Source organism: Onychostoma macrolepis, chromosome 21, assembly GCF_012432095.1.
Source record: "Onychostoma macrolepis isolate SWU-2019 chromosome 21, ASM1243209v1, whole genome shotgun sequence".
Lineage (NCBI taxonomy): Eukaryota > Metazoa > Chordata > Actinopteri > Cypriniformes > Cyprinidae > Onychostoma > Onychostoma macrolepis.
This window is the reverse complement of record NC_081175.1, coordinates 9,784,402-9,801,062: the sequence shown is the minus strand read 5'-3', so window position 1 is coordinate 9,801,062 and position 16,661 is coordinate 9,784,402. Positions and strand designations below refer to the sequence as shown.

The 16,661-nt window shown below is 40.9% G+C and overlaps 1 protein-coding gene across 1 annotated transcript; it reads right to left on the bottom strand.

The window, feature by feature from the left end:
• Window positions 1-6,732: 6,732 nt before the first annotated feature.
• On the bottom strand, window positions 6,733-7,677 carry LOC131528946 (olfactory receptor 52N2-like). Its single transcript, XM_058758424.1, has one exon. The coding sequence runs from the start codon at window positions 7,669-7,671 to the stop codon at window positions 6,733-6,735; it is 939 nt and encodes a 312-aa protein (XP_058614407.1). The 5' UTR covers window positions 7,672-7,677.
• Between the last annotated feature and the right edge of the window lie 8,984 nt (window positions 7,678-16,661).

Below are 16,661 nucleotides of genomic sequence, written 5' to 3'. Positions count from 1 at the left end.
TCCCATGGCCAATGCGGTGGTAGCTGGGCAGCTTTATTGGGACAGAAGACATCACTAAAGTGGACATAACAGGAGGGAATGTCGATGGATTGTTTCTCCACAGGACTCTCAATGGAGGTGGAATGGACAGGAATGTGGACGGGTTCCTTGAGGGAAGGTCGTGGTAGTTGGGGAAAACAATGAGGGAAACAGTTCTCGCCCCACTTTAGGACTTCTCCTGTCTTCCAGGACAGATGGGGATCATGCTGCACCAGTCATGGGCGGCCAAGGATGACATCCACAGTGGAATCCTCCAGAACCAGAAGATGGAGTTCCTCCTGATGTAGTTGCCCAATTTGCAGTTGTATGGGTCCCACACTGTGTCGGACGTAACGTCGGGTGAGGGGTTTGCCAGTTATTGACTGAACTTCGTAGGCGGTCTTCGTGACTGAGGTCGGGAGTCGGAGCTGCCGGCAGAGGTCTCCAGAGATGAAGTTCCCTTCAGAACCAGAGTCGAGGAGGGTGGTAACTGTAATTACAGAGGAACCGGCAGTAAGCTGAGCATGGGTGGAAAGAGGGTTTAACTTGGTCATGGGAGGACGTATGGTACTCACCAAGGCCCGAGGAGGACGAATGTGGCACTCCTGGATCCTGTGCCCACGAATCCCACAATATAAACACAACCCCTGGGTGAGTCGTCTCTGTCTTTCCTTGAATGACAGGCGTGTGAAGTCCGTTTGCATAGGTTCTGGAGGGTTACTGGTCTCTGGTTGGCGTGTGGGAGGAGTGGCAATGGCTACAGAGGGGTCCGTGGAGCAAGACTGTATGCGGTTTGAGCACCGGATGGCCTACTGAATGAATATTTCTAGCCCATAAGTGTCATCATAGGCAGTGAGATGAAGGCAAAGTTGTGGGTTGAGTCCTTGTCTAAAAGCTGTTAGTAGTGACGGTTCATTCCAGCCGCTGGCCGCCGCCAGGGTTCTAAACTGGAGAGCATATTGGTGAATAGCCATCGTACTTTGTCGCAATTGATAAAGTTGTTCTCCCACAGAAGTGTCTCCTGGTGAGCTGGCGAATACTTCCCGAAAATGGGCGATGAAATTAGAGAACGTCTGCGTGGCGGGACCAGCCTGATGAAGGATCGTTTCCACCCATCGGAGTGCGGGGCCTGTCAGGGAAGTAATTATAAACGCTGTCTTGGACTGGTCTATGGGAAACATGTGCGGATGTAATTCCATGGTGAGAGTACATTGAAGGAGAAAGCCATTGCACTCCTCCGCCAAACCAGAGAAGGGCGCTGGTCGGGCCATGGGACTGGCGAAAATAATCGGAGAAGGAGTTCTGTTTGTTGTGCGTGTAGGTGGAGGTGTAGGAGCGGACGGTACCGGAGGTGAAGGTGATTGTAGTTTGATCTTCTTCAGGGAGTCCACTAACTCCTGAAAGGGATCCGGAGAGCTCATCCTGTTCGTTGGTGTAAGTAATGGTCCGACCTTCTGAAGACTGTGGGTGTGGCCCCTGAGGGGACACAGCTCATAGTTTCAGGTCTCTCAACTGAGGTTGTTAAGACCTTACTCCAGTCCAGAGCTCCCTCTACAAGGAAACTGTACACCCTGAAGTGGAAGCTTTTCACTTCTTGGTGCAGCAAACGTCAGCTATACCCAGTCAACTGCCCGGTTGGTTCAGTGCTGGAATTCCTGCAGGAGTGGTTCTCCGCAGGGTTATCCCCCTCTATCTTGAAGTTATATGTGGCCATTGCTGCTTACCACGCCTCTCTTAGTGGTCATTCTGAGGCTGAAGCCCCCGGCACGCTCCAGAATCCGGCCATGTGATTTGGCCATGGCTTTGGCGGTGCTCTGCAAACCTCCTTTCGAGCATTTGGAGGAGGTTCCAGACAGATTACTTAAAATTAAGACTGTTTTCCTTCTGGCCATCTCTTCCTTGAAGAGGGTCAGCAACCTTCAGGTCCTTTCTGTGGCCCCTTTATATCTTGAGTTTGAGACTGGCATGGCTAAAGCTTTTCTGTACCCAAGACCTGGGTATATTCCTAAAGTGTCCTCCTCCATTCCATGGTCAGTTGTGTAGGCCTCCTGTCCCTTTCGGAACTCCGACCAGCAGTGCGAGCATTGGACGGATACGTCCACAGAGCTGCCCTGTGAAAGAAGTCAGACCAATTATCTCTTTGTTATGGTCCTCCTAAGAAGGGTCTTCCTGCTACTAAACACACCCTTAGCACCCTTAGCGGCGCGAGCAAACTCGTTCCCAAAGCGTTCCGATGCAGCGTGAGTTCCCGAAGGAGAATGTCTCTAGGTTACGTATATAAATATGGTTCCCCAAGGGAACGAGACGCTGTGTCTTGTTGCCATACTTCCTGCATCCCTGCGAACGCTTCCTTCTCTTACCAGAAGCTGTCGCTGTATCCACATGCTTTTAAAGCTTCCTGGTTGCTACGTCACCCCGTCAGTGATGTCTCACCACTCTTTTGGACTGATTTCACATGTGATTCAGAGCGTGGTCATACAGGGGCTTTTCCAAAGTGTTCAGACTCATTATCTTGTTCCCTGGGGGAACCATGCTTACATACATAACCTAGAGATGTTTTCTGTGAATGAGTGAACAGGATGATTTTCACATAATTTTGTAGTGAACTCTAGTTAATAAACTTCCACAAATGGATTCTAACTCAGCCTCCTTCGTAACACACTAATCTCATGATGGTAACTTCAACAAATAAAACACCACAAATGACAATTTACAATCAATTAATCAATAGATATTAATCACTGTCTTTTTATTTTATAAAAATAAAGACAGTGTAACTAACAATAAACAGTCCTGTAAACAGTAAACACAGCTCCTATTACACTCTAAACCCGGATTTTCTTTTAAATAAATGTTTTTAGCTGTCTTTAAGTATTCTTTCTTGTTTTTGTAAAACATGTCGCCATTACTAAATATAATTAGTTATTTGAAGTAATCAGATGAAATATTGCATGCAATGATTATGTTAAGTAGAGATAGCTTAATATGTTAAGTTTCTCTAAGGGGGAGGAGCCCCATTCAAACACGTCTGCGTGAGCGCGCGATGTTTGAAGATACCTGAGACCGGTTGATGATGCACGCGATGGATTTGGAAAACATCATGAAATGGTGAGTGTGTAAATTAGCTTCTTTCTCTTTATCTTTCTGGGAAAACTGATTATCCAAAAGACCGGTCCGATGACAGCATTACTGTAGTTAAAGCTAAAGTAGTCTTATAGGCCTAACTTACTGATCGACGGTGTTTCCCCTGTCGGTTCACAGAAGCTATAATGCTAATATTAAAATCTGTGTTTCTTTTGGTTCACAGTTAAGATAAGTTCAGCAAGTGTGTCTCTGTATGTTCAGTTTAGCTGTGATGTTAGCATTTCATTACCCTTAGCTTCAGTTGTCTAAATCAGCACGTGTGCATGAATTAGCTTTTTGTTAATGCTAGTTTGTCTCTTAGATATATATTCGTAACTATTATTATTTATAATAACTGTAACTGAGTTGTTGAGCTTAAAGTGATGTGCATATGCTAAACATTTATGCTAAAAGTTACAGTTAGTCTTGAAATGTAACACTTTGTTTCTCTGTTTTAGGTATTCATGGAGTTCTACAGGATTGTGGGCAAGAATCTCAAGCAATCATCTAATTGAGATATTTCAGTCTAAAGAGGGAATGTTGGGCAGCTGTTGACAGCTTTCACAACAAATCAAGGTTGGTCTACTCTATATCCATTATAGACTTGCATTGCATTGTTTTTCACAGCTTAAGTAATGAAAATGTATCGAAAAAGTTTACAATATTGGTTGTATAATACAATCAAAATTGTGCCTGACTGGTTCTGCTTTCTTGTGATCTTTTCTTTCATTTTATTAATCGATTCATTTTACTCCCCAACAGACTAAAGAGCCAACTGATACTAGGTTTCTGGTTCTCAGAGGGCTCCCTTTTGCCTTTGCGACAACCCTACAGATTTCTACAAAGTATGCTTTGTAAGTAACCACTGTTTTCTCTCAGAATATCTAACAGGACATAAAACATAATTTTTTTGGAGGGTCCCTCCATTAAAAGTCTATGTTACCAAAATTTAAATAATCATTTTGAGGAGAGATAATTTAAATTTTTTGGTGGACTATTCATTTAATTAACTCCAGGAGTTGTAACAAATTGCTTAACATTATTTATGGTTATATAATGAGAAATTTCATGATTGTGCTCTTTCGTTGTTAGGACTCTGATGATGATTACTCATTCCACCACCTGGACATTGGAATCCTCCTCACTGAGCATGAAGGTGATGTGCTCTCATCCTCTCTCCATCTCAATCCAGCCTCATTGAAGATCATCATTGAAGGAGATTTTGTGATGGACAGTATTGAAGACTTGTCAAAAGCTATGTGCATTCTGTATGGACTTAAGCACTGCATCTCAACTATCCTAAATCTATGAAGACCACATTCCAGATCATCCAACAGGTACTTCTCATGTTGGGCCACAGTGAACTAAAACCCAGGTTGCAAACTCTGAAAAATTGTCCTACAATGTTAGGAAATGCGAGAAGCTTCCATGAGAATTCACTTGTGTTCTGCCGTACGAGACATTAAAGTTTATTCTGTCTCTGCATATTAGTGCTGTTAGTGCTCAGTTAATGTGTGTTCACACAATTCTTCAGCCAAGTTTAAAGTTACAGGGACTTGCCTCTGTTTTAATTTAAGCTCAGTTGTTAATGCACATCCAGGCATTCACAAGGGATATAGCATATGTTCTTGAATACTGTGTGTTCTTGTTTCTTCTACAAAATAGTTACAATTGTTAACAAGCTGTTCCAAAGCTTATTTTTACTTGTCTTGTGGCTGACAAGTTTTATGCATTGTTGTGCTACCATTTCTTTGGTGAACAATTAAACAAAACAACAACAACAAACAACAACAACAACAACAACAACAACAAAAAACAACAACATTGGTGCATTGAAATCTGTTTTTTCTTTTTTTCCAATGTATTTTAAACTAAATGTTAAATACAATAAATCTCAATCTATGTCTAATTACATGACATTACATAAATGTGTCATGGTTTCACTTTATTTTGATGGTCCCTTTAACACATTCTATTGATTATAAGTAATGTTGCACCTACATTTCTACTGACTCTCATTAGAGTGTTAGTAGTGTATTAGTTGACTGGTAGGGTTAGGGTTAGATTAAGTTGACACGTTCTTGCAAAGTTACTTATAGTCAGTTGAATATCTGTTGGGAGACCAACACAATAAGGAGTTGGTAGATATGAAGCAGACAGTCAACTAATACTCTTATGAGAGTTTGTTGACATGTAGTTGCAACATTACTCAGTGTTCAAAAGAATGTTCAAAAGGGACCATCAAAATAAAGTGTTACCTGTGTCATTACTTAAAAACATTTGTTAATGTTATTTGCTAATATATGTTTTTGTAGTTGTAACTAATAGCTATTTTATACAACCTATACTCCAAATAATAATTGATGTGAACTAATGATTTTGAGTAAAGACTACTAATGTAAACCTGATTTGTCTACTGCATGAACTTAAGGTTCTATGTTAATACAACTGAACCGGTTTAGTTTCACCCTGTGTAAAAAATAAAATTGTTTAGTGCAACAGGTTTCCTCGCGAATTTCTAGTAAAGTCAACTAATTCGGGTTAAGAGTGTAATTACCAAATCAACATTTTACAGTAAATAGAAGTCCACATTCCTTGCTCAGAATTACATAATTGAATAGGTGCCATTGCCTTGAAACACAATGAGCAGGTAAGATTTTTTTTCTCTCAATGACATTAAATAACTGCCAGATTTTTTTTAAATGATGAGTGATATTACATTCCATAAGCAAGGGTAGATTTCAGATTAATAAACTTCTGTATCTGATGGAGAATTGTCTATGATATTACGTCATCCAACTGAAAGCATTCAGTAAAAGGTCTGGGTAGCTTTGTTAACAACAAGATATATTACTGTTATGACAAATAATCTTCAAATATTCTTGCTTTCTATTCATGTGCATACATCTGCTTATTTCCATTTGAGTTGCTACTTTTTTATTATTTTCTTCACTCTATTTTTTTTTCTTTGCAGACATATTGCTTAATACATCCACCTTATCATACGAATTAGTAATTGGAACATACACTTGAAATGATGAAAAAAACAAATCAACAGTAATCATTATTTATTTAGGGTACACCAAGGGCACATTATGCCCCCATTAATTATGTGGACTGTTATCACATATTTATCTGGTAACACTTTATTTTAGGGTCTCTTAACTAATTGCTTATTATGCATGCATATTAATATTAGCCATTTATTAGTAGTAATTAAGCACATATTAATGCCTTATTCTGCATGGCCTTATTCTACATCCCTAATCCTACCCAATAGCTAAACTTAACAACTATCTTACTAACTATTAATAAGCAGCAAATTAGAAATGTATTGAGGGAAAAATCATAGTTAATTGTGAATAAGTGTTCCCTATTCTAAAGTGTTACCATTTAACTTGTCTATATTTGTATTTATGCATGTATATACATAACCTGCTTTGTCACATATGCCTAAACACAACAAGGAATTCTTAGAAACAAATTAAAATAAATATTGAAGTGTATTTCATATTTAATATTTGCATTCAAAGAAAATGTTCACATCATTACAGTTGTTTTCTTGTATAAATATATGCAAATACATTAAAATCAGCTAGAATTCACTTTATTTCTGCACAGTTTTAACATTCTTTGTCTTATTTCCTTGGCTTGTAAACCATATATTATGGGGTTTAATCCTGGTGGTATAACATGGAAAATTACACTCCCAAACTTCCTATTTTCAGCATACTCAGAGAAGCGATGAAGAAAAATTGGGACAAAACCAGAGATAAGTAAGATTACATAAACAGTCAAATGAGTGCTGCAAGTTTTTATGGCTTTGCTGTTGGTCGCTTTATTTTTGCTTTTTAAACATACCATTGCTATTCTGAGATATGTCATTAACACCCACCCCAATGAAGAGGTAAGTAAAACCACAGTAAAAGTTAACCCATATACATTATTAATCACAGTATTTTCACAAGACAGTTTAAAAAGTGAAGCATTATCACAAAAGTGGTTTGGAATAAATGATCTGCAGTGAGACAGACGCACACTGAGGCCAATCAAAATTCCCACTGGCAATATTGCAGCAGCCCAGGCTCCTGTTGACAGTTTAACCATCATTTTATTGGTCATTATAGTTGGGTATCGCAGTGGATTGCATATGGCCACATATCTGTCAAAGGCCATGATCATTAGAATAGTATGGGAAGTTGTTCCATATAAATGTACAAAAAAAGCTTGGAAAACACACTCCACATATGTAATGTAGCGCTCAGAGGGGTCTGTTAATAAATCTTTCAGTAAGCGTGGTATGAGGACAGTTGCTCCAATTACATCACTCACTGGCAAGTGACAGAAAAGAATGTGCATAGGCTGGTGTAAACTTTTTTCTGCTGAGATCTGAATCAAAATCCCAATGTTAGACACCATTGCAAAGACATAAGCAATCAATAGAAAAACGAAGGTCAGCTGGCTGGACTGATGTGTAATTTGCAGTCCCTCCACTAACAGTACACTGTATCTGAATGTCAGGTTGTCCATTTGAAACCTAAACTAAACATACAGATAAAGTGCATAACCATGGTTATATTAACAGCATAATAAAACATATATATTTTTTATTTTATTTTATTTTTTTATCAGAACCCAAAAAATACCATCATTGTTCAATTATGTTTTGTATTGTGAAAGTCTGATAATATAAATAACTGAAATACCTACCAGGGCATTTACCAGGAAAGATGGCTGTGATAGATGCAGAGTTGTCCCACCACCTGTTATATAGATTATAAATTATTGCACCCTCTCCTATTCACTGTGGCTTATTTATACTCACAATATTCAAGATCACAACCTGCTTACTCTGAATAATGTTTAGCTTGTTTTCCCAATTTTATGTCTTTCGCAACAACTACAATCTTTCCGTCATACCTCAAGAGGGAAAATAATCTTATATCTGTCTTTTTTGATTGGTTGTTTGGCCCTTGGGTACACTGAGCTCTCTTTCCACCACCAACAGATGCCCTGTTTTAAACAACAAGGATGATTTTTTTTTTCCTAGTAGAAAAATGGTAGAACACTATTCTAAAAGCTTTTTTTGTGTGTGTGTCAATATTTGAAACTTTACAGAAATTGTGATTACAATTAAAATATCAATTATCATGCAGCCCTGTCTGAAGAGAACACTGAACTGTAACACTATTGTCTTTTACAGCTGCTTCACAGTGTAACGGGGCTGACGAGACGTGAGACGTGCGGATCCATGTGCAAGCTTTTATTTAAAGGCATGGTCAAAAATACAGGCAGGGTCGAAACAATGGCAAACAGGTATGGCAGGTACAAGACAAAGAGTAATCCTAGGACAAGCATGGGTCGACGATCGGCGAACAGTATCCAATGGGCAAGGCAGAGAGATAATCCAGGGATCACGGGCTAGAATCCAATAGGGGTGCAAATAGTGTCCAAACGGCAAGGCAAGGGTAAATCCAGGGAACACGGGCTAAAAAACAAAACACGGGAAAACAGGCAAGACTAAGACAACTAAGTGGGCTCCGTAGTAGCTATCGCTAAGAGAGGGATAAGTGCATACAATACTCGGCAGTGAGGGGAGAGAAAGTCCATGGCTTAAGTAGGGTGTGTGATCAGTGCAATCAGCAGTGTGATCAGTGCAATCAGCTGTGTGTGCAATCAGTGCAATGGATGATGGGAAATTGAGTCCAGTGTGATGTGTGCTGTGAGAGTCAATGTGGTGAGCGAGTGACCTCTGGTGGTGAGTGAACGGAAGTTCATAGACCGGATTCGTGACACACAGCAGCATCTGAACTGTCTCCATAGTTGAGTTTCCAATTTTTTTTGTTGTTTTTTTTCTGCTGTTTTACTCTTAATCATTGTGAATGTACATTACAATAGTGCAAAAACATTATGTATGTATGTATTTATGTGTTACAAAGTAGCAAGAAGGGAGAAAGCAGAAGCTTGGACTCTTGGACAACTTGCACAGCAGTATTTATTTACAAAAACAAAGAACTCGGGAATGCAAGATACAAAGATATCAAAAACAGCAACAACAATAACAAAAAACCATTAGATACAAACAGGGCATTATATTCTACATATGGGAAAACTAACAACCAAATAAAGACAAAGGGTAAGAACATAACCTATAATCAGACACCATAGGGCTTTTCACACTTGAAATTGTTAACCCTGGGTCATCCTAAACCCCGGGTAAGCGGAATCCTGGGTTATCTGTAATCACATTTCACACTGCTCATACTATGCCTGGGGTTAACTGTTAACCCTGGGTATTCATTAACAGACGTTTCGCATGGTACATTCCTAAACCCCGGTTAACGTTCTTATTTGCATATTTGCGGTATCACTGTCTCTGATTGGATGAACAGCACAGCAGGCAACCTGTTTACACGGCTTTTCCCGCATCTTGCCAGTTATTAAAAACGTCGCCGCTTATGTCTTTAGATCAGCGAAGATTGAGGAACAGCTGATCAGCTGTACAGGCAGGGATAGCCATTTTTAAATAAATTTAGTAGCAGAGATACTGTAAGCGATTTAGTACTGGAAATACATTTATCCTTTGCTGAAACTTCTGTGTCTTCATGAAGAACGCAGGTCATGGTTGCTGTAATAAATTTAGCTTTTATTTATAATCTCAGCTTTAGGGAATCAAATCGTAAAAATTCGATTTTGATCTGATTAATTGATATTAATCAAAATTGTATAATTTATACCTTATTAATGACTCGACCAGCGAGTATTAATACAGTATATTTTAGCAATTCTGTTTATCTCTGTCACGAATCTGGTCTGTACTTCCATGCACTCACCACCAGAGGTCACTCACTCACCATCATCCATCGCACAGATCACACAGCTGTCACATATTACAATTGCACTGATTGCACACACAGCTCTCACTAATCACACACTCTATTTCAACCCTGGACTTTCCTTCCGTCACTGCCGAGTATTGTATGCATTATCGCTGCCCTACAGAGCCCTGTTAGTTTTTCTAGTCTTGCCTTGCCTCGCCTAGCCTTTGTCGGATTGTGTTTTCCCCTGCCTGGACTTTCACTGACGTTTTGGATTACCTCTCCTGTCTCGCCCCTTTGGATACTGTTCGCCGATCGTCGACCCACGCTTGTCTCTGTTTACTCTTTGTCTCGCCCATGTTATACCTGTTTGCCACTGTTTGACCCTGCCTGTTATGACCACGTCTCTTGTCAATAAAAGTCTGCAGATGGATCCGCACGTCTCACGTCTCGTCAGCCCCGTAACAGAATACTCGGCCACACAAGGATCCAGCAGCTTTTCATGTGGATATTGGCCAGGTATGGACACTGCAAGACTGTTATTAACCCTCAAGCAGAGAGTGCGATCGCTCGAGGATTATATACAAGAGTATTTAGATGTAGCCTATTTTTCTGACCTGCTGGACTGTGTACTCATAGACTTCTTTTGCGAGGGCATTAACCAGCCGCTCAAATCGCGACTAATTCGTGAGGGTCCCCGTTCGTCTTTAAGTGATTTTATGGACTATACGCAGGAGCACGCTCACAAAATGGTGGTGACAGCGGAGCCCGTTCACCAAATGGCGGCCATAACAACACCCCGTCATGTTCTAGCTGATCTTCATGAGCCAAGTCAAGTCACAGTTAATGTCAAAGAGCCAAGTCAAGTCACAGTTAATGTCAAAGAGCCAAATCAAGCCACAGTTGATCTTAAAGAACCAAGCCAAGTCACAGCCGATCTTCACGTCGCAGTTGATCTTCATGAGTCAAACCAAGTCAAAGCTGATCTTCATGAGCTAAGTCAAGTCAAAGCTGATCTTCATGAGCTAAGTCAAGTCACCGTTGATCGTCACGAGTCAAGCCAAGTCACAGCTGATCTTCACGTCGCAGTTGATCTTCATGAGTCAAACCAAGTCAAAGCTGATCTTCATGAGCTAAGTCAAGTCAAAGCTGATCTTCATGAGCTAAGTCAAGTCACCGTTGATCGTCACGAATCAAGCCAAGTCAAAGCTGATCTTCACGAGTCAAGATAAGTCACAGCTGATCTTCACAAGCTAAGTCAAGTCACCGTTGATCGTCACGAATCAAGCCAAGTCAAAGCTGATCTTCACAAGCTAAGTCGTCACCGTTGATCGTCACGAATCAAGTCAAGTCAAAGCTGATCTTCATGAGCTAAGTCAAGTCAAAGCTGATCTTCATGAGCTAAGTCAAGTCACCGTTGATCGTCACGAGTCAAGCCAAGTCACAGCCGATCTTCACGTCGCAGTTGATCTTCATGAGTCAAACCAAGTCAAAGCTGATCTTCATGAGCTAAGTCAAGTCAAAGCTGATCTTCATGAGCTAAGTCAAGTCACCGTTGATCATCACGAATCAAGCCAAGTCAAAGCTGATCTTCATGAGTCAAGACAAGTCAAAGCTGATCTTCATGAGCTAAGTCAAGTCACAGTTAATGTCAAAGAGTCAAATCAAGTCACAGTTGATCTTAAAGAACCAAGCCAAGTCACAGCCGATCTTCACGTCGCAGTTGATCTTCATGAGTCAAACCAAGTCAAAGCTGATCTTCATGAGCTAAGTCAAGTCAAAGCTGATCTTCATGAGCTAAGTCAAGTCACCGTTGATCGTCACGAGTCAAGCCAAGTCACAGCTGATCTTCACGAGTCAAGACACAGCTGATCTTCACGAGTCAAGATAAGTCACAGCTGATCTTCATGAGCTAAGTCAAGTCAAAGCTGATCTTCATGAGCTAAGTCAAGTCACCGTTGATCGTCACGAATCAAGCCAAGTCAAAGCTGATCTTCACGAGTCAAGACACAGCTGATCTTCACAAGCTAAGTCAAGTCACCGTTGATCGTCACGAATCAAGCCAAGTCAAAGCTGATCTTCACAAGCTAAGTCGTCACCGTTGATCGTCACGAATCAAGTCAAGTCAAAGCTGATCTTCATGAGCTAAGTCAAGTCAAAGCTGATCTTCATGAGCTAAGTCAAGTCACCGTTGATCGTCACGAGTCAAGCCAAGTCACAGCTGATCTTCACGTCGCAGTTGATCTTCATGAGTCAAACCAAGTCAAAGCTGATCTTCATGAGCTAAGTCAAGTCAAAGCTGATCTTCATGAGCTAAGTCAAGTCACCGTTGATCGTCACGAATCAAGCCAAGTCAAAGCTGATCTTCATGAGTCAAGACAAGTCAAAGCTGATCTTCATGAGCTAAGTCAAGTCACAGTTAATGTCAAAGAGTCAAATCAAGTCACAGTTGCTGTTAAAGAACCAAGCCAAGTCACAGCCGATCTTCACGTCAGTTGATCTTCATGAGTCAAACCAAGTCAAAGCTGATCTTCATGAGCTAAGTCAAGTCAAAGCTGATCTTCATGAGCTAAGTCAAGTCACCGTTGATCGTCACGAGTCAAGCCAAGTCACAGCTGATCTTCACGAGTCAAGACACAGCTGATCTTCACGAGTCAAGATAAGTCACAGCTGATCTTCATGAGCTAAGTCAAGTCAAAGCTGATCTTCATGAGCTAAGTCAAGTCACCGTTGATCGTCACGAATCAAGCCAAGTCAAAGCTGATCTTCACGAGTCAAGACACAGCTGATCTTCACAAGCTAAGTCAAGTCACCGTTGATCGTCACGAATCAAGCCAAGTCAAAGCTGATCTTCACAAGCTAAGTCGTCACCGTTGATCGTCACGAATCAAGTCAAGTCAAAGCTGATCTTCATGAGCTAAGTCAAGTCAAAGCTGATCTTCATGAGCTAAGTCAAGTCACCGTTGATCGTCACGAGTCAAGCCAAGTCACAGCCGATCTTCACGTCGCAGTTGATCTTCATGAGTCAAACCAAGTCAAAGCTGATCTTCATGAGCTAAGTCAAGTCAAAGCTGATCTTCATGAGCTAAGTCAAGTCACCGTTGATCGTCACGAATCAAGCCAAGTCAAAGCTGATCTTCATGAGTCAAGACAAGTCAAAGCTGATCTTCATGAGCTAAGTCAAGTCACAGTTAATGTCAAAGAGTCAAATCAAGTCACAGTTGCTGTTAAAGAGCCCAGTCAAGTCACAGTTGATGTCAGAGAGTCAAGTCAAGTCACAGTTGGTCGTCTTCAACCGATTCACGTCTCAACTGATCTCCCAGAATGAAAATGAATCGAGAGTTTATTTACTATTCTAGGATACAATACAAAACACATACACACACATACACATGTTCTGGCAAGATGAAAGCAGTTTGAAGAAAGTTTAAGGCTATTCTCTTTCCTGAGAATAAAGACGACCTGAAGATGTCACAAACAGAAGACTCGACTATCGTTATCTTTAAAGATTCAGAGATTGTTTGTTTACTTGCTTTGAGTTGAGTTGAAGGCTGTTCTTCTCTCTGGATGGTTGCGTGAGGGAAATCCCGGACTTTCGCGCTGATGTGTCGTTGTCGCGTGACGTCACTCGGGGAATCCTCTTTGGATTCGTGGCTTCCTGGCAGTGCGAATGGCAAGGCTTTGAAGTTCTTACGCTGCAGGCTTTGCAAGTTACTTTGGTCAGACGTGGACAGAGTGTCCTTTGAGATGTCCTTTGAGATGATTAGCTAGATGTTAAGTCTGTAGGTGGGTGAGGCGAGACCAAAGTTTCCAAGCAGCCAAGTTTTCCAGCTCAGTTTTTTCTTTCGCCTAGCATGCAAAGCGGGGTGTCTGTTTTTATCGGACTGGTGTGAGTCCATCCCATACGCTGTCTGATCCAATCACATTGTCTCTGTAGGGCGGAGCCCCGCCCAGCATGGCTCCTTTTCGTGCATACATTATGTTAATGTTTCATCCATCATGTGAGGAACATTTCTTAATAACTTCTTATAAAAGTATTCATCATTCATACGAGACTGAAAATCGACATATGATTCCTTTCAACTTCCGGCATTTGAGATAAGCTTTAACCCAATACCACACACGGCGATCTATTCAAAAAGGCAGTTATAAGACAAAGATCAAACTAAAACACACGATGCATAACATAAAACACCAAGCATATATATAGATATATATAAGACATCAAACATGAGGTATTTGTCATTTCGAATAACTATAATTTTACCTACTAAGCGGGTTAAGCCATAGATTAAAATATCTGTTATGTTCCACTGTGTTTGTGTATATTGTTTCTTTTTCTCGCTCTCCTGTCTTTTTGTACTTTTTTTTGCTCCGCTTCTAGGTCGGTGTTTATTGGCGTACTTGACTGTCAATCATCATTCTGACGTCACGATGTTCTGCCCATCCCAAGTGCCAGCTGTATTTGAGGACGCGGGTTGATTGTGTGTGCGTGCGCCACGCCAGCGTACCTTGTGCTTCCAACACGATCAGCAGTCTTGTGTCGACGCCAATTGTCTCCCGAGGCTTAATGTATTTTGCCTTACTGAGTTATGCTTTACTTTATTTATAGATTTGTTCTTTGGCTATTGACTTGTATAGAATCCTTCGGAAAAGATCACGTCGATGTTAGTGTTGGAGTTTTAGTCCTATTACGGGTTAAGTTCAAAGTAAAGGATGCATTTTAGCGCATCGAACTACTTAATCAAACGTGTCTATCAGTGATGATTTTAATACTTAGTCAACTGTTGTGATAATACTGTTCGCTTGTTTTTGATTAGGTTAGTTCGTACTTTGTTAGATTAGATTTCCGAGTGTTACACCACCTTTGTATTTTTGTTTGTAGTTTAAAGGAGTTTAGTTTGAGCGTCGCATACGCTGAAGAATTCGGTTTTATTTTCATATTTCTTTTGGTAGTCAGTTTAGAGGTTAGTTATAAGGATTGTTTTGTTTTGTTTATTTCTTTGATTTGGGTGTTTTTTTTCCTGTGTTAAATTTCCCAATTTCTTTCTCCTTTTGTAAATGTTATTTGTATTTGTTTATAAGGCGCCCAGTAAAGATCTTTTTCTTGCCATCTACTATTCTCAGGACCATCTTTGATCCGCACCACCTCCAGTAACAATTGTCTCATATAAATGTTACAGTATCATCCCGTTTTAACATCAAACACGTAACATTTATTGGTGGCAGCGGTGGGATAATCATTCCTTTGTTGGGATGATATATGAGACATTGTTGCTGGTGTGATAGCGGATCAACTCTGAACAGAGTATTGTTTTGGAGGCTGTTTAGTAAATGTGTCGAACGTTACCAGTATGGCTGATTTTGACTTCGGAAGTTTTGTTAGTGCACCAACTGTCGGACAATTAGATGCATGTAGAAAGGATGATTTGTTGAGAGTCGCTGAGCATTTCCAAATTTCAGTCTCTAGACAGCAGTTAAAACGAGATATTAAGAGCGTCGTTGTGCAGCATTTAGGGGAACGAGGGGTGTTGGTGTTGGCTGGTGGTTCACCTGGTGTTGACAGTCGCTCTTCTGGATTAGGCAAGGGGGAAGCGAGTGGAGCTGCTGCGGCGGAGGGTTCCGAAGCCAAAGCTGCTCTGCCGCCCTTCGAACCCTTTTCTCCGGCTGGGTCTGGAGGTGATGCTCGCCTAAAGTTATGACTTGCGAGACTTCAGAGTGAAGAGCATGAGAGATTAGCGGAGAGTCACGCCGAAAGGGAACTGCGACTTGAAATCCGTCGGCTGGAAATCGAGGCCGATACGCAAATCAAGTTGCGAGAGCTTGAACTGAATGCAGCCAGAGACGCGTCGGTTCCACCTGTGCAATTTGCGCAGAATGCTGCACCTCCGACTGACTCTGGATCATCTGGGCGTACGTTTTACGTGAGTAAACACATATATCTTGTACCTCCATTTAGAGAAGCTGAGGTTGATTCCTATTTTAATGCATTCGAACGAATTGCCTCCGCTCTACAGTGGTCTAGAGATGTTTGGCCTTTGCTTCTGCAGTGTAGGTTAATTGGAAAGGCTCAAGAAGTATGTGCTGCTCTGTCTCTGGAAGACAGTTTGGATTATGACGTTGTTAAAGCGGCAATTTTGCGAGCATATGAACTTGTACCTGAAGCGTATAGGCAACGTTTCAGGAATCATAAGAAAAATTCAAGTCAGACTTTCGTAGAATTCGCTAGAGAAAAATGTGTATTGTTCGACAAGTGGTGCACATCGAATAAGGTGTCAGATTTTCAAGCGTTGCGCGAATTAATCCTCTTGGGGGAATTTAAGAGTTGTATACCTGATCGCATTGTGGTTTACCTCAATGAACAAAAAGTAATTTCTCTGTCTCAGGCATCTGTTTGTGCTGATGAGTTTATATTGACTCATAAAAGTGTTTTCACTCCGGTTCGTACCGAGAAAGTTTTGCCTGTCTCGTCTACTTCAAAAGATCAGTCGCGCTGGAAAAATAACGCTACGAAAATTAGAGAGGATAGGGAGTGTTTTTATTGTCGTAAAACTGGACACATTATTGCTGATTGTCTTGCCTTAAAACGCAAGCAAGGCACTGGTACTAAAAATGTTGCCTTTGTGAAAACTGTTGATGTCACTGATGTTGAGAGCTGTGAAAAGCTTGACGCCAGTTATCAACCTTTTCTGACGGAAGGGT